Source organism: Eleginops maclovinus, chromosome 6 (assembly GCF_036324505.1).
Source record: "Eleginops maclovinus isolate JMC-PN-2008 ecotype Puerto Natales chromosome 6, JC_Emac_rtc_rv5, whole genome shotgun sequence".
Taxonomy (NCBI): Eukaryota; Metazoa; Chordata; class Actinopteri; order Perciformes; family Eleginopidae; genus Eleginops; species Eleginops maclovinus.
Genome location: NC_086354.1, coordinates 4,899,221 through 4,921,241, shown reverse-complemented (window position 1 = coordinate 4,921,241; position 22,021 = coordinate 4,899,221). Strand labels below are relative to the sequence as shown.

The window sequence follows — 22,021 nt, the reverse complement described above, 5'->3', positions numbered from 1 at the left end:
ATGATCACAAACTTCATGATAAATAAAGTTTAAAAAATGTATAAACACATCCAAGGCTCAATGTAATTATACAAATAGATGTAAACACATCCAAGGCTCAATGTAATTATACAAATAGATGTAAACACAGTCAAGGTTGGAGAAAACATAGATAAAGCGGGAAGGCAAAAATCATGGCTCATAAAAAATAACATCATTTTGGGTCAAGTACCTGAAATCTTATTGCGAAATAAATACAAACATTACGACAAATAAGGATTTAAAAGTATATCAAAAATGTAAGCCTCAGGGTAACCCAGTATCAATATGTCCGAATGTACAATAACACGAACTATGACAAAGATGGACGTCAGGAAGCATAGCTTATTAAAAAATGGTTGTACAATTGCATAACGTTTGGTCGTTTCCAGTGACAACCCCCGGCCCGCCAACTCCGCCTGAACTTTTTTTCCCTCCAGATAGTAAGTGCATTCAGGCTTATATCATTTGATTCAACCCATCGTCTGACATGATTTTAATACGTTGCTTTATGTCCCACAGTTGTGGCAGTCCTCATGGCGGCTATCCAGTCCACCCAGGAGCTGAATATGACAAACATCGGTCCGACCATGCAGGAGGTAGCTATATAACCTCGTTCTGTCTTCCCAATCCACCTCCATGTCCACCTTTATCTGTCTAAAATCCTTCCTAAGAAACATTGCAGTATTTGTTGTGCTTTCTGATATCATCTGTGCAGAACCTAATGTGACCGGAATATGAAAATGATTGTGTCTTTCAGGTCCAGGCTCTCATCCAGGAGCTGGCACCTGGAATGAACTTTAGTCTCACAGTGAAGAAGATCATCAAAGTCTGAAACCTCAACAGTGTCCCTCCCCTCCGACAACCCCCTGCTTTACTTGCATTATTCCTGGATATACGGGATCGTTATGTTATTTGATCACATAGCATTACATTGCTCTATGACTTAAAGAGGCCCTATTATGCTTTTGGGTTTTTTCCAATGGTCTGTAAAATTCGTCTGGGAGTTTCTGTCCCACCTGAAATTGAACCTGGGAATTAGCATAATAGCGCCCCTTTAATTCTACCAAACCGAAAAGAGATAACTGCACCATGAAGGGCATGTTATTCTCAACATTGTGTAATCTTATACCTGGCCTTTATACTCTTGAGAAGAATCAAGTGGAGTTTTAATGATTTTTTTCTGGGGAAAAACCCTTAAAAATGCATGATGGGTATCACCAATGAGGACAAAATGTTAATATTAGTTAGTGTTTGATCAACAAAGTTAAAATAAACCTATCTGTGTTAGATCTGAGGGGATAAAGGTGCCGTATTTACTGCATTTTGGTTTGGAGAGTTATGTAAAAATGGATAGACCTACATGATCTCAATGTTATCAATCAATCAAAATGTTTTAAACAATATTACTCACACATTTCCTGCAAACATGGTTATTGAATGGAAACCCCTTGCCAAAGATTTAAATGTGCACATCACACAATTTACATCATGTTGTTGGATTACCATTATAATATACATATACATATATATGTATATATATATATATATATGCTTTTGTATTTAACTTGCTTTTATTATTATTTTAAATCTATACATTTGTTGTTGGTTGTGTGTTTGAAAATCATACATTGGAAAACGTTTAATTCTCCAACATCAAATCTCTTCGTAACACTTTGCAGCCAACAGATATAACTGTTGTGTTTTTCATCCAGTAAAGAATTACTTGACTGGTGGGATATTTGAAGTTGAGGGCAGGGATTTAAAGCCATGCGAATACATTTATTAAACAAGGCTTTTGTATATATTAGGGCGAATCTAACTTCTTTTTATGTATTGATTGTACAGTAACTAGAAAACTGGAGGTTATTTTGCATTTACTTGTGCCCTTCTTCCTGTCCGCATACGTTCCATTTCCTCGAAACTCCATCATCGTTTTGATCTAAAAAGGTTTCATGACTGCGCCTTAGATTGCAACGTCATTGCAGAGAGACATTTTTTCTCCTATGATACAACCATCATATAATACCGGTTTTAACGGTGGGAGTCGCAGCAATTAAATTGCAAAACAAAATATCTTTAAAGCAACAGTTCACCCACAAAAAGAAACATCTTATATCCAATAATCACCCAATGTTCTTAATTCTTTAAGAAAATGTGCGACTGGATAAATAGGACTTGGATGAAACTGCAGTTTGTTTGTAAACAGGTGTTTTAAAATGTAAATTCCTGTTTTCACATGCTGCTACCATTGAGTTCAATTCAAGACTTTACGATAGTTACGAATACTTTGTTCACCGTGGAGGCGTGAGAAAAACGAAATCTTCTTCAAGATGTCGAGTCAACAGGTAAGTATTTCTTTAAGCATGGTTGACTTCCTGCGCAGTATGCCCAAACCATTAGATGTCAAAGCAGACATATCATATTAACAAAGAGCTCAAGGCGCTTAGATGACCGAAAGCAATATGCCTCAGTTATCTGAACATCAGCAGATCTGTGCGTGCTGTAAACTCATTTGAAAGAAAGAATTTAAGAAGAAAGAGTCATTACAAAACTATAAGGTGAAGAAAGAGGAATGTACACGAGTGTAATAATCAGTATTTATATCACCATAAGATAAAGAGGGAATTTTAAATGAACTGTAAGTAAATGAATCTTGCTGTAGTTGCACTGAAAGCCAGTAGAGGGCAACAAAGGCTGAACATGAGAGGTATCGGAATCATTTTGCTCAAAAGTTAGATGTTGGCCATCAATACTGAATACAACATATTTTATTTGCACCATTATCTGTTTTCTACTTCTTCCTTCTAAAAATGTCCTAGCCATCGTGTAGCTCAGTGGGTAGAGCAGGCGGCCATATGGGTTTGATCCAGGGACGGATTAAGAGTCATTGGGCCTATGACGCCCCCTCCCAAGTCAAAAATAAGCAGGGGAAATGCAAGGGGCCCAAACCCCTACATCACACAGATCACATCACTCATAAGAAAACTGCTTGAAATCATGCATTGTCATCAAGGCTTGACAATATTTTAACCTTCGAAAGGGGGGGCCAGCTTGCAAAAGTTTGGGAACCCCTGCTTTATGGTATATCCTACCCCATTCTAACTGATTTAAGGGCCCTTTCCCGATATGAGGGATGAATAACATTGATAAGCTGTGGTTCAGGAGCACTATATGACGTATCATATGCTACTCTATTTAATGTGTGGGGGGGCTTTAACGTATGAGGGATGAATTAATTACACAACCCGTGGCATATGATCGAGGGGCCCTATTAAGACTATTAAGATATATTACATAATGTATGTAATGTAACCAATGTTATGGCTTCAGGGCCCCTATAATTGTATTATGTTGTTGAGACAATATTGAAATGGTAGTGCGGAGGCTTGGGCTTCAGGGCCCTCTTGGCCCTTGGGCCCCTGGGCCTGGGCCCGGTAGGCCCGTGCAGTAATCCATCCTTGGTTTGATCCCCATGCGGTGGACCCAGGTTTGAACCCGGCCTGTCTCCCTTTGCCGCGCGTCTTCCCCCCTGTCTCCCCGTTTCTGAAATGCACTAAATTAAAGGCACTGGTTTCCCCAAAAATTCTATTAAAAAAAATAAATAAAATGTCCCTTCATTTAAAAAGGATACAAAAGCAAAGGCATTCTGTGTTACACGCCGTGACAGATGCAGTTTGTGTTGAGCTGAATCTCTGTCATGGTTTTAAAACGAAAGCATAAACGGAACGGAAGTCAGTGGGAGCACGTGAACAAGAAGTGTGTCTGTTGGACCTCACTGCTATCACCAATGGGAAGAGGTTCATATGTTAATAAGACTCTTGCACCATGCCTTCATTGGCATAAGAAATGTTTTCAAGGTTGTTTCAAAGGGGCAGTACTGTATCAAAGCCATCCTTAAAACACAAGATACTATGTTTCCCATGATGCATCCCAGTTTTTAACTCAGGGTTTTCCATGCTCAGATAAAGATATCCCTGTAAGGCAGGCGTGTCCAAACTAAAGCCTGGGGCCAACTGCAACCCATTTTGAATCAGCCCTCAGCATATTCTAAAAGTATAATGGAAAATGTCCCACACCGGAAACTTGTGCTTTTCTTATACTGTACATCTTAAATATATTTGTACACATATATTACACAGTAGTGTGAATAAGCCAACTTTGAAAATAAATTCAGTCAATTAAAGTTGAAAACATTTTCTAACAAATGCTAGTTGAAAAAAGCCTGATAACTTAATTGCATTACAAGCTTGAGAAGCTTGAGTGTGTAGTAAGTACAAAGAATAATTTACCTATATTTGATTGATTTAGCTAACTTATAACTTAACTTATTTGGCAATATACCTCACCTCTGATGAGGGGCCCAGACCTTCGTTTGTTTTTCTTTATGTGGCCCTCAGTGAAAAAAGTTTGAACACCTCTGATATAAGGAATAAAGTTACCCTGTTACTTAAACTTCAGTTCTATTTGGTTTCATTTTGAGAAATAAATGTCATTATTAAGGCATTTAAAAATGGGAGTCTAAAGGTTCTAAGTTGTGTCATGCTAAATTATTGATATTTATTTATTTTGTATTATTAAAATGATTAAATTGTTTGATTCAAGAAAATGTAAAAATGATAATACCTTGTGTTGTATTAATTAATGTAAACATATGTTTAGCAGAATATTTCATAAAACTTGATAAATAACTCAATTCTAGGATGAAGACACTCTTATATGTTTTGAAAGACTAATATGTTATTTTTATCTACAGGAAAATTCCAAATGATGAAACCTTATTAGGAAATGTCCTGCATCAATATGGCACCACAATAAAAAGAAAAGGCAGGAAACCGTAGACACTTCACTGGCTGTTTTTGGCTCAGCACCCAACTACACAGTGAGCAGAGGCCTTATCATGTGAATGCAGATTTCATCTCAAAGGACCTGGATGAATAAAGGTTAAACCCTCCAGCCCAAAAACTCTTACTCCCAGGTTTAACTGCAGCTCCTCAGATTCCATTCATCTGGATGCAGTAACATCGTCATGCATTTTCAAAATGTTCTAAATCCATGAACACATTTATCTGGAAACAGGCATGTGCATGCAGAGAAGAGGCCCTGTTTCCTGCAGACTCTGAAGACTGTTGATTTCTTGTTCCTTCCACTGATCACTATCACTGATTAGGACAGTTGTTCCAGTGCGGGAATTACGTTTGGTGATGGATAGGAATCTAGGTCATGAATAGGAAGGCGGTACCAAATAACAATTAGAACATTTGACAATTAGATATTTTTCTTTCATTCTGTCTTTATGTACAAATAACCGTTTATTTAAATGAATAAATGTGGCATAGCATTTAGCATTAGCATTCATCTTTTATCAAAACTGTTCACACTTTGCTCTGTGGAGAGTAGTTGTTTGAAATAACAAATGTTACTTTTTTAAAATTGTTTTATCTGGTATTTCAAAGCTGTGTGCACCACATAAAAAACTCCATTAGCGTTCCATTCATGTGATTGAGGAGGCAGCAGTAATTGCAGAGACAAATATCTCAAAACATCTGAAAATAATATCCAAACTATCTGCATGCACACCAAACCAAGCACATAAAATAGTTTCAGGAGCAATCAATCGAACTCTTTATTCAACCGTATTTTAACTGACAGCACAATCCACAGTGAGCGAGTCTAATTGTTGTAAATACAGATGACTCTGTGTGTTACTTCTGCTGTGCTGATCTCTTCACTCCCATGCCGTGGGGCCGTGATAATCAATGATACTGTCGTCTCCAGTTTTCCACATGATCTGTGTGCCGCTCTATAAGCCCTTGGGCAGATCGGGGCGACACATTGAGAAGACGTGGAGATATACCTGCCTTCACCATGGACCTGAGATTCCTGTTTGTAGCCTCGGCTCTGCTCCTGGGGGCCACGCTCTCTATCTCCCTGGCAGACAGTAACTGCAAAGTCAAGTGGTAATGTAGATTTCATGTTTCAGTACTGTGTTTATGGATGAGATTAACCGGTGTGGAATTTCAATCTTTATGAGTTTTCTGTGGGTGCATTCAGGGCCTCAGAGTGAGTGAATGTATTGTGATTTTATCAATTCACTTTGATGCCCAGACCACATACATGCAAAATGCCCCATCTCTATACAAGACACACAGACTTATATTAAGCCTTTTTAATGGTTTTGTTTTCTGTAACATTGTGGTAATTCTGTGACTCTTTGTATTTGTTTTGACTTTCTTCGAAGTTGTTTAGATTCTCTTTTGAGTCATTTTGTGTCTCTTCAAAGTTCTTTAGTCTCTGTAGTTTTTTCTATCTCTTTGTAGTTGTTTCTTATCTCTTGTCACTGTTTTGATTTTTTTGAAGTATATTCTCTTTTGAGAAATGTGTGTGTCCTCAAAGTTCTTTAGTGTTTCTTTGTAGTTGTTTTGATATTCTTTTGAGTCATTTTGTCTCTTTTTGAAGTAGTTTTGTGTCTTTGTATTTATTTATAGTCAGTGTGTGTTTCATTGTGATTTTGTGTTGCTTTGAGGTTATTTTTAGTCTTTTTGTAATAATGTATTTGGTGTCTCTGATGTTTGTGTCTCTTATAGTTTGTGTGTGACTATAATTGTTTTGGTCTTTTTGCAGGTTTTCCTGGCCTGTGTTTCTCTTCCCTTTTTGCAGTGGCTTTGGCCATTTTAAAATCGATTTGTTTTTGTTGAGCCCCGTTTTACAGCCATCTTTGTGTCTCTTTGTATTTTTATTTTTTTTGTGGTTATTATGAGACTCTCTGTAGTTGGTACATGTCTCTGTGAGGGACATTTTGTAGGGGAATACCATACAGGCCCCTGGTACTTTTGGCCCCTTGATCAGTAATTTGTTCACGCTGCAGCTGTTAGTGCCACAGAATAAATTCTGCAACATGTGACCAGCTGGACAGAAAAAGCTTTATGATGGTTTTTGGGTTGCGTGAAACCCGCTGAGTAAAAGGGTCAAATGCATGTTGGACAAGGTACTTATGAATTCAAAGCACTGTGCAGCCATATTCCTCACACATTTTATCATGGACATGGGGAGACCACAGGACCTTAAACATGTTTGTTCAAAAAATGAAGTTCAAAAGGATATTCATTTAATATTTTATTGCATTTTCTGATGCTCTGAAAACCCTTAAATAAGTATACCAGGACCAAACTCATGCCCACTGCTCTGCCCTGCAGGATGTTTGGCATCTCGTGCGGGAATGTGACTGAAAAGCTGGTGAACCAGATCAAAGCCTGGCAGATTGGGCAAAGCTGTCAGTATGAAGGAGAAAAGTGCTCATACGAGGTCAGAAACACATCAGTCAACTTAAGAATTAGGTATTATAAATGTGCTATTTCTGTAAAAAATAATCCACATTTTTAGCATTCATTCAAACTAAAGTCAGACTACAGGAAGCCAGCAAATGTAAATATTATAGACTTTTCTCAATGAAGCATGAATCTAAATGTGCATACTTTAAAGAGATTCAAAAGATTAAAACACCTCATCTCAGGTTAACAATTTAAGTAACACAACTATGTAGCATTAATAAGTAGGATTAACATTTGATGGTTGTAGTTGAAGATTCAATTGTTTTTTTATGTATATATATATAAACAGCCGCGGAAAAAAATAAGAGACCAGCATTATCATTTTCTCTTGTTTTATTATTTGTATTTCTTTGAGTTCATTTTAAAAACATTTTTTTATCGTATTCTATAAACTACTGACATTTTTTCTCTGTGTTGAAATTCAACAGACACAGGAATTGATGCCATACATGTAGAGATAGAGATTTAAGTACATTTTTGAGTGGTTTTTCCGCAGTTGTATATATGTATATTACTGCTCAGTGGGCATAATCACACTTGTAATGATTAATGTCTTCATAGGAGGAGTTGTAATTGATGACAAATGATGCACATTAACAAACATTTATAACTGTGTAAAATGACCTTGTTGTGGATGATTATTAAGCATTATGATCGTGTAGGAAACGTCTCTGACCTTCCTGAATGTGAAATGCTGTGCAGCTTGTGTCCACAGCTCCTTACCTGGTGAAAGCCACGCACACGTCTCCAGACACAAAGAAGGTCACCGACCTCCAGTTCCTCCTGGAGCAGTCCATGGTCTGCAAACTGACAGTAGGTTCCCTTTTTTCTAAATCAAACAGGCTAATGTCGCTCATGTGAAACTTAAACTATGTTCGACTGAAAGCTACTTCCTGATCCTCCTAAGATCAAATTTGTACAAGACCACATGTTTAGTTCACCAGATTTCATCATGAGAAACTTTTGAGTTAATGGTAGAAACATAAAAGTGCCTCTTCATTCAAAATGTATCTTTGTTTTCTTTGCACATAATCAAGATTTGTGTTATCACGATACTATAATTGTGGTTTCTGAATCTAGTTGTTATAATTTTACAGGAATGCAATGATATTTGCAGTAGGTTTTACCAGCTGTTGCTTAACAGTGTTTGATGCTGTATGAACAATAATAAAACAAATAAATGAATTGAATAAATACAACAATCCAGTCTGGTTGACAGAGTTAAAAAAGCTGTAAAGATATATATATGTATATTATAATGGTAATCCAACAACATGATGTAAATTGTGTGATGTGCACATTTAAATCTTTGGCAAGGGGTTTCCATTCAATAACCATGTTTGCAGGAAATGTGTGAGTAATATTGTTTAAAACATTTTGATTGATTGATAACATTGAGATCATGTAGGTCTATCCATTTTTACATAACTCTCCAAACCAAAATGCAGTAAATACGGCACCTTTATCCCCTCAGATCTAACACAGATAGGTTTATTTTAACTTTGTGGCAAACTGTAAAGAAAATGTAAAATGTTTGTGAGTGTGAACAGTGACTTTAAATAAATGATACTTCAAGACGAAAAGCTGGAAACAAATAATGTCAAAGTTTAGGTTAAGATATTGTACTCATTTCAATTATCTCATGGCTTTGATGAGACATCAGTTAGATAATATCCGTTTGATTGTGAAGAAATTATGTGAATTAAAGCTACTGAACGTGTGAAATTGGTTTAGCTTCTGTTATGATTTTCCTCTCTAATATCCTGATGTGGTGCAGGGAGACGCTGTGTCTGACTTCTCCAAAAATGAGGATAGCACCAACTACTGCAGCCTGCAGAACCTGATGAATGGTATGTATTGTATTATTGAACGTCATTCAGTATATTTCTGCTTCCTCTCCATCAGTGTTTGCTGACATGTGATGTGTCCTCTGTTCAGGCAGCGACCTGACCAGCGCTGAGGGATACAAACAGTTCACCAACAAATGGATCTGCCCCGGGTTCGAGGCCGCTAACTGCAGCTTATCTTAGTCACTCCAAATGACATCATGTGTGGAATAGTTGTTAGACTTCAGACAAAACCAGATCTTAAGGTGAGACACAACATAGTTTTTTTCATGAAATGTTCAACTTTGAGAGCTGAGCTAATTTTATTTTATACAACAGAAGATGACCCAAATACGCATTTAGGTTTTTATTTTATTAACCTTTGTCTATTTGCAGCTTTGCAAAGTACTGCTAAGTCCAGCAAAAGTTAACATTAGATAATGCCTGATCAGCTTATGTAAATGTACCATTTTACTAAACTTTAAATAAAAAATAATTGTCTTAATGTAAGCAGTCAGCTGGGCAGGCTTTTAAAAAAAATGAATATACACTGTTGCCCATAAAGTTAGAATCATTTTGTTTTCAGACACGTTGCTCTTTTTGTTCTTATTTAATATTCACTGTGATATGTTTGGAAGAGATCGATCAATAACGTTTTGAGAGGATATACACTTTATCTATCAAGAATAATTCACATGTTCACAATCATTTAATGAGAAGAGGTAACAAATATTTGTATTCCAACTGTATGTCGATTAACAGTTATTTACCTGTTGTGTCTTCCTTTAAAATGGATCTTTCTAAAGTATTTCTATGTACCTTATTAAGATTTGTGTTCATACCATAAACGAATACACACCATTGTCAATACTGTAGTGTAAATGTCTAAAACTAGTTGTTTAGTTTATATGAAAGTAATGACGGTAGCAGGATGTTTTACCATGTGTTGCTGAACAGTGTTTAGTATTGTATGAAGTTCAGGCTTTAACAACCAATTATTTGAATAAACACAACAAAACCCCTGTCTGGTTGACAGAATAAAAATGAGAATGTATTTATTGCAAAGCTTTAAAGAAAGGACCAATAACTGTGAGTGCATAGTGACTTTAAGAAATTGCACTTAAACAATTAAAGCTGCAGTTGACTTTCAATTCTCATTGAACAGCTAAACAGGACATCAATAGACTCTGAAAACATTTAAAGTTAGATTTTCGTTTAAGTATCCAAAATGTTAAATCCAAAAATGAAGTGCACAGCTCTTATTCAGTAACAGTTCCTTTAAATGAGCCGTCAGGTTTTTGGTAAGTTAGCAATGTCACAAATATACACATATGGCAGTGATGGGGCCCCAAGAAGCACTAACCAATCAGAGAAGACCGGGCATTTTAAGAAGGTCTTAAAGACACAAGTGCTAAAAGGGAGCGTTTCAGACCGAGCGTGAATAAAGGTTTATTCGAACAGCTAGTATGAGAAGAATATTGTCTTTTTTGAACATTAAAGCATGCAAACCTCTTTTAGTCAAACCAAAAATTCAAGTATGAGGCTGAAAAACATTACAATCAAAGTGACACAAAAACGGAGTGTTTTAAGACTGATAAGAAAAACACTTGAGACCTACATGCCTTACAGTTAGGAGAACAAAACCCTGCAGTGCAGTAGGTTTAAATCATGCATGATTATTGCAACGTGATGCCTTGTTGAGCAGATGCAGAGAATTACAGCTTCTGGATTCTAAAAGTCTTTCAAGTTTAAAGAGTAAATATTACTGAATCTGCTCAACTCTGCGCTTACAGGTTTTTTTCTGATTACCATTTATCATATTAAACATTTAAAAAATGATGCAATTTTTGAAAAGTTTGACCTTTAACTTAAATTGAATTATTAGGACACCTTGGTAGTACTTGGTCCCAGAAAGACCAAGTGTCCCTGAGCAGGGCACCATTCCCTACACTGCTCGCTGGGCGCTGTACATAATGGCAGCCCACTACTCCTAACACTAGGATGGGTCAAATGCAACGTAGTTCAGTCTCTAGGGTCTTGTACTTTGAACTGAAGGGTCTCGCTTCCGGATTGGACCAAATACAGATTGGGGAATGGTACCTGAGAGGTGTCTTTTTACCCCGGCACTTCTGAGGTGCCCTTGAGCAAGGCACTAAACTCTCTCCTGTCCTGCATGTGTTGAAGTATATCAATCATGTGAGTGAATTTTCCCCGTTGGGGGTTAATAAAGTATATCTTCTTCTTCTAATACATCTGAACACAAAGTCATGTCCATCTTGAAATGGTACCACACATATTGGTCCATTATCATTTGACAACTGGCCCTGCAGTTACAGTCTGACAATGATGAAGCAGTTCCCCCTTATGGAGACATCCAGCCTGCTAATGAGAGAGGTTGTAAGTGTACAACCCAGGTACAGGAAGGGTTTGCCGGCTCTTAAATATGTAATGTGTAATGTCTGTTGGTTATGTGTTGTAACATTTGGAAGCCTAATTAAAATGAATTCTTAACAGAAATACAGTCAGGGTGATTAAGTATTGTATTCATTATACAGCAATGAGCCATTTCAAGAAAAATAATAATAATAATACCACAGCAAGTCCTCCAATAAAAATGTGAGCTCCATATTTGTTCCATAATTGCATCATCTTCTCGAGCAGAGGTTCTTTGATCTCAGAAGGAAACAATAATTTGCAATTCCTGCTCCTTCCTAGTGAGTCATTTTAGATGTCAGGCATTTCTTTAACTTGATCTGGGAGAAGTAATCCTCTCAAATGTAGCGGGCCTGCGCCTCACCACTCTGCCCATGCAAGGCCTCGCTGTTCTGTGTTCAGGGAGCAATGAACGTAAACACATGGACAGGACGGAGGCGCCCTGCAGATAGCCGGCTGCTGAGCGATGTGTGTCTGCAGCTCACTGCGTTTTACTGTCTGCTGTTACTTCTGTCTCAGTGTCAAATTCAGTCAAGCAGCAGTAGAGCAGCCTCTGGGTGTTTATGGTGGCAAAGTCTGCAGGAGGAAAGAGAGAAGGAGGGAAGGTGTGGAGAGGTCAGTGACAGCTGACTGATAATGATGATTAACAGTGTACTTTGAAAGATACAAATCATGTGGGATAAATGGGCGAAGGGATATAGCATGTAGGGTTGTATTAAAACAAACATGTAGCATGAAGGATAATGTATAAACATAAAGCATGTAGACTTGAACAATAATACACATCTAGCATCTACAATTAAGTAATGATAAACATGTAACATGTAGGATAGTTTGATTGTAAATATGTAGCATTTAGCATACGATTGCGTAATGATAAACATGTAGCATGAAGCATTAGGTTTCGATGATAAACATGAAGCATGTAGGATTGTTATTGTAAATATGTAGCATTTAGCATACGATTGCGTAATGATAAACATGTAGCATGAAGCATGTAGGATTGTTTATGGATTAAGCTGTAGCATGTAGAATTGGTTAATATAATCTCATATAAGGAAATGGTTTTGTAAATGGACTGGAAAGCATTAATACCTAATGAGTACTTCTTTGTATCACTGATCCACTTTTACAACCAATCCAGCATTATCCCATCATACACTGGTGACAAAGGTTGCCTAAAAATTGCAACCGACTTTTTTGTTTTAGCTCAAATTCTGATTATTTGGCGTGAGATTACTGGACACACTTAACTTTCCCACAATGCATTGCCTCTGGGTGCCTTGGGAAACAGGAATCAGTCATGTGAGATTTTAAAACATTTTCAGGCCAGAAAGTAACAATTAAGATACCCAATATGTTGTCGGTTTATACAAATAATAGCTGGTGGGACAATTTAAAAAAAGTTTCCAATGATGTGAAGAAGCTTGTTGGAGTGTTCAGACCAACTTCTGCAGTCTGGATTGAGTATACTTCAGTATGCTGATGGTATTGTACTTGGGTATTTAGAAGTCAGTATGCTGTACATACTGATTGAGAATGTAGTATGGTCACCATCGATTGGCAAAATGCTCGCAAAATGTTTGAAAGAAGGCATCTAACTTGTATGCAAAGGATAGGATAGCTCTCCTGGCAGTAAGTCTAGGGTTAACGACCATCGTGTGTGTTTGTTACCTGGAATGTGTCAGAAGGTCCCAGTTCACCTCCTAGGCCCTGCTGTGGTGTCCTTGAGCAAGGCACCGGACACCTCCAATCCCCCCTCCCCATTGCTCCCCGGGCGCTGCACAATAGCTCCCCACTGCTCCTAGAGGGTTTCATCCTCTGATTCCATCTATTCTATCTATCTAAGACATAAATCATGCTTATGAAACACGACTCACATCTTTCTAATAGAACATGTATGAATTTCAAGATACATGTATTTATAGCGCTAGGACAGTTAGTTGTTGTTTCTCTCTAGCCAAACATGGTGCTAACATAGCAACTAAAAAGCAATTGGTAATCATCTGTTGCCATGCTAGTTGTATTGAATTTGAGCAGGTTGTGTGGAACTGATCAAATCAAAACCTCAAGATGGCATCTACTGTATCTGAGGAATTTTTACTTGAAATTTTGTTTAAAGCAGAGACACGTTGTTCCAATGCTTTGAAGATGGCTGAACAAACACGGGACAGTCAAAAACAGACATCCTGCATCCTTCAAATATATTACATTCTTTACATGGCCATTTGAGGCTAAAACTCACCATTCAATTTGTGTATGAATTTGGGCCTCCTCTCCTCAGGAAGGTAAATGGCCAGATAGTAGACAGGCACCCCAGTCAGAGCAATACCTATTCCTATTAGAGAATTGATGGTGTCTCCGTACAGAGGGACGACGACTAAGAACACGCTACACAGACAGTAGACGAAGGGGAAGAATAAGGACAACTGTGGAGAGAAAAATAACTTTTGGTTTGGTAACTGACATCGAGTATCTTTTTATGTTTTACATGCAGAATAATGATTAAAACCGTTAGTAAATTATGGAAACACTATCGTCAGAGCTTCATGTTATGTTCATATGAGTAGGCAGAGTTTCAAAGACCCTCTAAGCTATCCGCTCAGCGCTAAGTCATATTTCATTTTTCGTCTAACACAAAAAGGTCACTGGGTTTGCCCTGTTTAAAGCTAAGTGCAGGGAAGGGAATAAATACAAGGCTTCCTCAGAGCCCTTTAGGCCATTAGCATGCTGGAGTCTCTCCTCTGATAGCTGTATATCCTCTGCTTTGTGTCGCACATTTTAAATCCCATTAAAACCTTTAAATCTTGATTATTAATGTAACTTTAGATGTATCTGCAAGTCTTAAATAAGAGCTTCAATGTGAAAAGATCACAGAAATGATCACTTCAAACCACAATATTTGAAAAGCTCACAGTTTTTCATATTTTAAATGTATGCACCTTTATATGGAAGATTATTAGGGCCAGGGATAACACAAAACGACAAATACGTATTTTATGGCGGGAAGATATTTTTCTTTTCTTTCTTTTCTCCATTTTAAGATAAAGTCAAAATGCTGACAATAGACGTTAAAATATTAACAAAAAACCTAAAACTTTTGAGAATAAATCAAACTACTTGCACTGTCGCTTATACTAAAAGTTTGCGTTTATTATTGAAATGCATTGAATGCTTACTTTTACCCCTAACCCTAATACTCCTACGTACATATTCACTACGTACGGTATGCATGGTATATGAACTGAAGAATGAAAAGCAGTACCTTCACAGGCCTGTATCTGTCTGGCTGAGTGATGCGCAGGTAGATGAGGCCGGCCACAGACAGACCCACATAGAGCCAGTAACTGAAGCTGAAGTAGTTGATGAGCTGGAACACATCCTCCACACACAGGAAGATCAGTCCCATCAACCCCTGCAGAACAAGAATACATATATTTATTATGCATTTGAGCCATCCGATGTCCGTTTTTCTTTAAAGTTCTCCTATTAAACTATATTTGAACAACATATTGTAGGGCAATATCTGTACAAAACGTGTCTGTGAAGGGTTTTGCTCAAAATACCAAACAGATCACGCATTGCAGCATGCCTCATCCCCCTCTATTTCAGCCCTGTTCCTGAAGTGCTGATTCTGTGACTGTCGCTTTAAATTTGAGCTGAGCTGAAGCTGGCCACGCCCCTTTGGAGCATCATGATCTCTCTCTGTAGAGAGAAGTTTCTAACAGAGAAACTCAGCTAAACGCTGCCGTGATTAAACTCTATATTATGTTCCAAACCAGATCCAGCATTATTTCTGAAAAAACTTCTCAGTGTTTACCTCTAGAACAGAGACATTATATGTATTATATAAATCCTGCTCCTACATCCTGCTGAACACACAGAGGTGCTGCGGAGGGGATTCAGCTCAAGATTGTATAAGGGGGACAATAGGTTGGGAAGTGTCACGTGGGCGGGACGTTGCCAGGAGTTCAAAGTGAAGCCAGTCCACATTTCTGTTATGACGTCATATCGGCAGCAAATCTGGATCAGCTCGTTTGTACCCCCGTTTTTAGAGATGTGGGTAAGGAGGAAAAGAGAGAGGGTTGTATTTTTCTTGAGTCTCCTTACACATCGGGGACACATATTTATGTATGAAAGACAGCAAAAAGTGCATTTTGCATAACAGGGGACCTTTAACACAAGTTTTCCTTACATTAAAGAGCAGTGCAGGTATGGGGGTGTAGCGCTCCAGGTGGATCAGACTCAGACTGTTGGGGAGGTGGCCCTCTCTGGCTCCGACGAAAAACAACCTGCATGGTTAACAAAGATCGAAATTGGTTGGCAACACATTCATCACAATACGGGCCTGGCCAGTCTCTGTTCATTTCTTCCTGTTTACCGTGAGGCAGCGATGATAGAAGCGTTGAGTCCTCCGTAGCAGGACATGGCCACCGAAACAGGGATGATCCACCTGAACGGCCCCAGGACTGCATTCCCAAACGTCTGTAGGGTCAGATAAACATGGTTTACTCCAGTTCCTGAAGTCAGCGTGCAACACAGACTATATTTAGCAGCAGAGTGTAATATCCCTCCCAGGATACTGTTTGTGTCTTACCACAGCGACAGCGTCACTGGCCAGCAGAGACGGCATATCCAGAACCACGTAGTACGCCACGTTGGTCAGCAGGTAGATGATGGTCACTATGGGCATGGAGATGCCAATGGCCAGGGGAAGATTCCTACAACAAGAAAACATGTTTTTACTGTCTTACCGAATTGTGGATTACAGGAAGTTGATGCGATGACAACATTATTTCACCCAAATCGCAATCCAAAGCTGCAGGAATGAGTCCTACAACCCAGAAATGAGTCAGCATTTTTGAAATTGCACTTTCCTTGTCTTAAAGTCAATGGTTTTTTTTAACAGGTTTTTGATTGTTGTGAAACACAAGCTTCATAATAATAATAATAATAGTAATACATTTTGACGCTTTTCTAAAAACTCAAAGACACTTTACAGAGATACAATTCAGCAAAACATAATTCAAACCACACACTGAATATAAGTTTCAAAGCTTTAAGATGTCTTTCATACCCTGTGTTACCTTGAATTCCTAAGATAAACTCTCTTTTCCTGGCATAACTCTACTGTGAATGAAGAATAAAAAGAGAAAGGTCTTGATAAATGGAAGTAACCATTCACTGCATTGAACAACAGCAAAACCATATAAACAATATCATACATCCGTGTACAAACTCCCACAAATCCTGTGTAGTAAAACCCAATTCTCATTTATCCAGCTGTATGCTGCTTCTGGATTCTTTGTTCACCAAGAAAGCATGTAAATAACAAAGTTTTCTTCAAGTATTTAGGGTTATACAAGGTGAGCTGTTGATATACAAAGGGTCAGTTTGAGGGTGAAGTATTCCTTTTAGCGTTAAATGCTACATTATGTTAGCAAGCTGTGTGCTGGATAATTCTTCTATTATGTACACAAAGTACACAAGCAGATTCTTTGCCAGTCAACCAAAAGAAGCTAAAAAGGTTCCAAAGTGTCTGTTTCCATGTATCTAAATTAGTTTGTCTCATAGTCTGTAAATGCGTACGTACTTCTCCGGATTCTTTATCTCCTCAGTGACGAAGTTGAGTGTATCCCAGCCAGAGTAGGAGAACAGAGCTGAGTAAAGGGCCAGAGCTATGGCTCCAGGATCTGTGGAGGAGCCCTCAAACGGAATCTCCAAGTTCTTAGTTTCTCCTACATAAAGAGAAGTCAAAGTTCAAAGCTCATGTTAATTTGTCCGTGGATGCATTCAACCTCTTATGTAATCCTACCGGCAGATATCTTTATTATTCCTATAATGATGATGAGGAAGAGCGACATGAGCTTGGCATAAGTGAAAATGTCCTGGACCAGAGTCCCCCACTTCACACAGGCACAGTTAATGAAGATCAGCATACCTGGAAAAAAAAGAAGAAAATGGGAAATAATGACCTTTCCTCTGCATGATTGAGACATCTATTCACACACAAAGTCCTAAAACTTCTATTTCTGCTTTCTTGTTAGTTGGCCCCATGGGTGTATTAAGAGAACAGGATAACGTATTAGAGGCGCAACCCCGTTCATTCCTATGAAAGTTGCTCAATGGCGCTAGAAGCCAAAGTTGCCTGGCTCTTGAGTGTTTAAGTACTCATATCTGGGCATATAGAGCATGCGTACATGTATTTTGCTCAGGCCCCGCCTCCAATCTGCAGCACCATGGACACTCTTGCCTCAGTCATAAGACCCTAATGATTATTAAGGGCTACAAAGGTTTTGTACTTAGATTCTTGATTTTTTTTTTTTTTTCTAAACCCTCCTCGAATGTAAGTCAATGGGAGTTAGTCGTTTTGGGTCCAATCACGTCACTGACAGATACATAAGTTGCTTCAACATTCGGCGTGCTTCCTTGGGACTTGCTTTGCACTTGCAACTATAAAACATTCAGGAGATAGCAGACCACCTCCTGTATGTCACACGGGCCACAGTCTGTAAGAGGGTACAGTAACTCACCTCTTGAAAGGGCAGCTCTTTACCCCGTGTTACTAATCTGTCACCTAAATAACCCTTCTGCAAACGACATGCTCCACAGGACAAAGCCAGGCAGCGGTATGTTTACAGCGTGGCTTTCTATCTATAGCTGATGCCAGTCACACACAGGGTTACAGAGTTTGGTGCTTGGATAAATGCAGAGCTAAAGATTGTGCTGTTGAAATACTATTCCAAGAAAATAGTCAAAATGTTGGGTTATTGTTGAATAAATCAAGCTACTAATGTTAGTGCACATACTAAAAGTTCTACTTTATACTTGACCTTTTTGAATCAACAAAATGAATTCAATACAAATGTCCTACAGGAGGCGACTCCCCTTGTTGATTGTATAAAGTCTGATTGTATAGAAGTCTATGAAAAATTACCTTACTCACTTGATTTAGAACCCCGGTTACATTGTCATTTTCTCAATTGCAAGTCTCAAGTTTTCTGCATGATTTGATGGTCTTTTAGAGGAACATAGACAATGACATATGTTCTAAAGTTGGAATCCTATTATACTGTAGAAAGGAAAATTGCTCCATTGAGAATTCCCTTGTGTAAAACACAAATCTGGAACATTTCAAACACTCGATGACATGAAATTAGTTTTTCATGGCTGCATTCTTCAGCACAAACTGATTTATATGTATCATAGTAGATGGTGCAGTTTTTCTGGGCAATAAACTATAGAGCAAGAAAGAAGTGTTTCTTACAGAGGCAGGCTGCCGCGATGAGCCGGACAGCATCATACGGAGGATTGCAGGTGGGGTAGAAAGCCTCCACCAGGTAGTTTGCAAAGGTCAGTGAAATTATAGCCTGGCTGGCCGGCTCCACCAGCAGGATGGATGTCCACAGGCGGATGAAGGCAAGGAAGCCTCCGAAGGATTCCAGGATGTAGGCATAGCTGGCTCCAGACTTGGTGATGGTGGTGCCGAGCTCTGCGTAGCACAAAGCCCCAAACACGGAGAAGATGCCTCCAACGGCCCAAATCACCAGCGACAGCCCGTAGGAGCAGCTGTGCATGAGGACACCTTTCGGCGAAATGAAGATCCCGGAGCCGATCATGTTCCCAACGATGAGGCAGATCCCATTCCCCAGGGAGATCTCTCTCTTCAACTGCATTTTCTCGTCTTTCTCATTAATCGGGGCCTTTACATTGTTTTCAGTTGAAGCCCACCACTTTGGGCATATTGTCTGTGACATGGCCCCCAACCTCTGCCTTAGATCGTCCATCAGACCTGGTGTAGAGATGACAGGGAAAGAATCAAGAGGGTTACTTTAAAGAATGTATCCATTACAATTACAAAATTACCTCTAAAAAATGTATTCAAATCTAAGTATCAACATTTAGCTATTCTGCTCATTTTCAGGTGTATATCAGTATTTAGTGTCTCTCCTGGGACATGTCTCCATGCTTTAATGTTCAGAAAGCTCTTTATTTTTCTCATACTGCCTGTGCTGCAGCACCTCTTTTCACCCTCTGAAACCAGAGCCCAGTCTGCTCTGATTGGTTAGCTGGCCGGCTCTGTTGTTATTGGTCAACCGCTTAGAGATGTCCCTCCTGTTAGCCTATCATGTACAATGTGTTTGAGTTCTAGCCAATAGAAGCATGAGTGTTACATAGTGATGTCTCTATGTTACAGACGTATACAAAGTCCAATTCGGTGGGGTGGGTGTGTGTGGGAGAGAAACTCCCTCTGGTAGTTATCTATAAATAAATAACAATAAAACGGCTTACTTAGGTAATATTAAAACAACTGAACAATGTTAAAAAGAAAGACAGACACCAAGACATATAGTATGGAATATTTGCTCTGTGTTTTCTTTCTTTCTTTATTTGAAAGAAAAACTTTTAAGCACCATTAAGCATTTGCATGCAGTGGTCTATAGACCAGCAATGACAGTGCAAAGCACATAACCACATACTACAGTTTACAACTCCAAAATAAAACGTGTGCCCCTGAGCATGTTTATTTTAAAATGTAATGTGACATTGTTATCCTGACAGTAATCCCATTGTTTTGAAAATGTAAGTCATCTTATTACCTTTTGATTTTCTGTAACTGTGAGGGAATACTCGAATTAAGGGAAGACTTGCCCTACCTACCTGAAGAAGTAAAACAAAAAACACCATGAAACTTCTTACGTTATATACAAGACAATCCTTTTCATTTTTAGGAACTGAAATCTTAACATTGAATAAAGCCAGGTTTTCATGTTGTTTACATATAAGGGCCAAAGGTTTTTACAGAGGGAATTTGGATCTCATTTCACTCCATACATCAGAAAATACCGTTGACAGACATTCAAAACTCTATTTTATTTAAGAATAAAATGTTCTATAAATCAGGCTATGATTGATATATGAACAAACCCCTCCAAAAAAAACCTCAAGAGTGAAGATGAGTGGCCAGAAACTTGAAATCCTAAATAAGTTACATCCAGTAAAAGGAAAAGGTCAAACCTGTGACCACATCACCCAGTGAGGATCCCTTACACAAACATGTTTCCCCAGAGTCTACTCTCTCTGCATCTGACCTGAAAACAGCCTAGTGTTAAATGATGACTTAAAATCAGTGCTGTTAAGTAACTACTTACATTTACTAATACCATACTTAATATAATTTCAGATACTTGTACTTTACTAAAGTATTTACATTTGTTGCTACTTTTTACTTCTACTCCACTACATTAAATAAATCCCTTTAGTTACTTTACAGATTTAAATGATGGTAAATATAATCAGCCCTTAAATCAGACTTTAGTTCACCTGCAGTAAATCAGCAGCTACCCTGCAGTATACAAAGCCATTGAAACTAGCTGCACCTTTACCAGCTCTGAGAACACTTTAATGATCAATAATTATAAAACATATCAGAGATATTATTCTGAAATGGACCAATCAAACAATAACTACTTTTACTTGAGTAACATTTTGAATGAAGGACTTTTATTTGTAAAAGTAATTCTACACCCTGACACTTCTACTTTTACTTAAGTACAAGATCTGAGTACTTCTGCATAAAATACAAATGTGTAAAAAGGTGAACTTACTTGATTGTGTCACTAATAGAAGATCAACAGGTTAATGTGTTCCTCTGAGTCACTGCACTCCTCTGAACCAGGCATTGGAGAGATCCCAGATCTGAGTGGTGGCAACAGGACGGCCGATGTTGCAATCCCTGCAGCCCAGCACGCACTGCCACACAGCACAGTGTTTTTCCAGCCCTGTCGTGTTCCCCACTGTGCTATTTTCGGAGACAGACGGACATCGTCCCTTCCCCCTGGCAGCTCCTCAGTTCAGACAGAGGGAGACAAGCTGTTTCAGGGACAGGATGCAGTCTGGAGATGATAAAGAACACAATGAGATGGTGGGGTCACTAAAGGGGTTGTTCAGATGTTATGAATTAAGGTTAGGCTATATGAAGTTGTGGGTGTAACATCTCGCTTTTTTTTCATCACGTTAAAAAAAAATCTAAATCAGTTTAAGTTTACGTTTCTGTAAACAATATTTTCCATTTGCGCTGTACTTTTCCATCATTCTCCTAACCCTAACCCTTCAGTGTATTTTTCTCATTGGGAACTCAAAGCAGTATCTACACTTTCAGATTCAAAATACCTTTGTTTGTCCCACAGAGGGTACCTTTATATTTGTTACAGCAAGTAAAGCGCCAAAGATCGCTTGATATTAATTAAAAAGCATGCATAAAAATATTAAAGATAAAAGTAGAACACATTTTACTTAACACACATCCAGTACCAGAACAGTTTTGAGACATAGGAGCCAGGTAAAGGTATTAAAATAGCTATAAAATATATATATATATATATATATATAACTAGCTATTTGCGATGTATA

At 38.3% G+C, this 22,021-nt stretch overlaps 2 protein-coding genes across 3 annotated transcripts; one reads left to right on the top strand and one right to left on the bottom strand.

Moving 5' to 3' along the window:
* Positions 1-5,802: 5,802 nt before the first annotated feature.
* wu:fc46h12 (uncharacterized protein LOC568958 homolog) lies at positions 5,803-10,188 on the top strand. The gene is made up of 5 exons (XM_063884980.1): positions 5,803-5,978; positions 7,215-7,323; positions 8,052-8,162; positions 9,127-9,199; positions 9,288-10,188. The coding sequence occupies exons 1-5, from the start codon at positions 5,887-5,889 to the stop codon at positions 9,377-9,379; spliced, it is 477 nt and encodes a 158-aa protein (XP_063741050.1). The 5' UTR covers positions 5,803-5,886; the 3' UTR covers positions 9,380-10,188.
* A 13-nt stretch (positions 10,189-10,201) lies between these two features.
* LOC134865455 (Y+L amino acid transporter 2-like) lies at positions 10,202-21,966 on the bottom strand. Of its 2 annotated transcripts, XM_063884979.1 has the most exons (11): positions 21,217-21,966; positions 20,209-20,269; positions 18,876-19,400; positions 17,424-17,549; positions 17,202-17,346; positions 16,206-16,329; positions 15,990-16,093; positions 15,804-15,900; positions 14,874-15,023; positions 13,854-14,037; positions 10,202-12,184 (listed from the first exon to the last, which is right to left on the bottom strand). In XM_063884979.1, the coding sequence occupies exons 3-11, from the start codon at positions 19,393-19,395 to the stop codon at positions 12,090-12,092; spliced, it is 1,545 nt and encodes a 514-aa protein (XP_063741049.1). In that variant the 5' UTR covers positions 19,396-19,400; positions 20,209-20,269; positions 21,217-21,966; the 3' UTR covers positions 10,202-12,089. The 2 variants fall into 2 exon arrangements, with proteins under 2 accessions (XP_063741049.1, XP_063741048.1); XM_063884978.1 differs by lacking the exon at positions 20,209-20,269.
* Positions 21,967-22,021: the final 55 nt, after the last annotated feature.

Excerpts from the sequence above, each read along its gene's own strand:
- wu:fc46h12 (XM_063884980.1), top strand. The coding sequence starts at position 5,887 with ATGGACCTGAGATTCCTGTTTGTAGCCTCGGCTCTGCTCCTGGGGGCC. Across the intron at positions 8,163-9,126 it reads CCATGGTCTGCAAACTGACA|GGAGACGCTGTGTCTGACTT; the intron begins GTAGGTTCCCTT and ends GATGTGGTGCAG. Across the intron at positions 9,200-9,287 it reads CCTGCAGAACCTGATGAATG|GCAGCGACCTGACCAGCGCT; the intron begins GTATGTATTGTA and ends TCCTCTGTTCAG.
- LOC134865455 (XM_063884979.1), bottom strand. The coding sequence starts at position 19,395 with ATGGACGATCTAAGGCAGAGGTTGGGGGCCATGTCACAGACAATATGC. Across the intron at positions 17,347-17,423 it reads AATAATAAAGATATCTGCCG|GAGAAACTAAGAACTTGGAG; the intron begins GTAGGATTACAT and ends CTCTTTATGTAG. Across the intron at positions 15,024-15,803 it reads TACCTGCACTGCTCTTTAAT|GGGTTGATGGGACTGATCTT; the intron begins GTAAGGAAAACT and ends CTTGTTCTGCAG.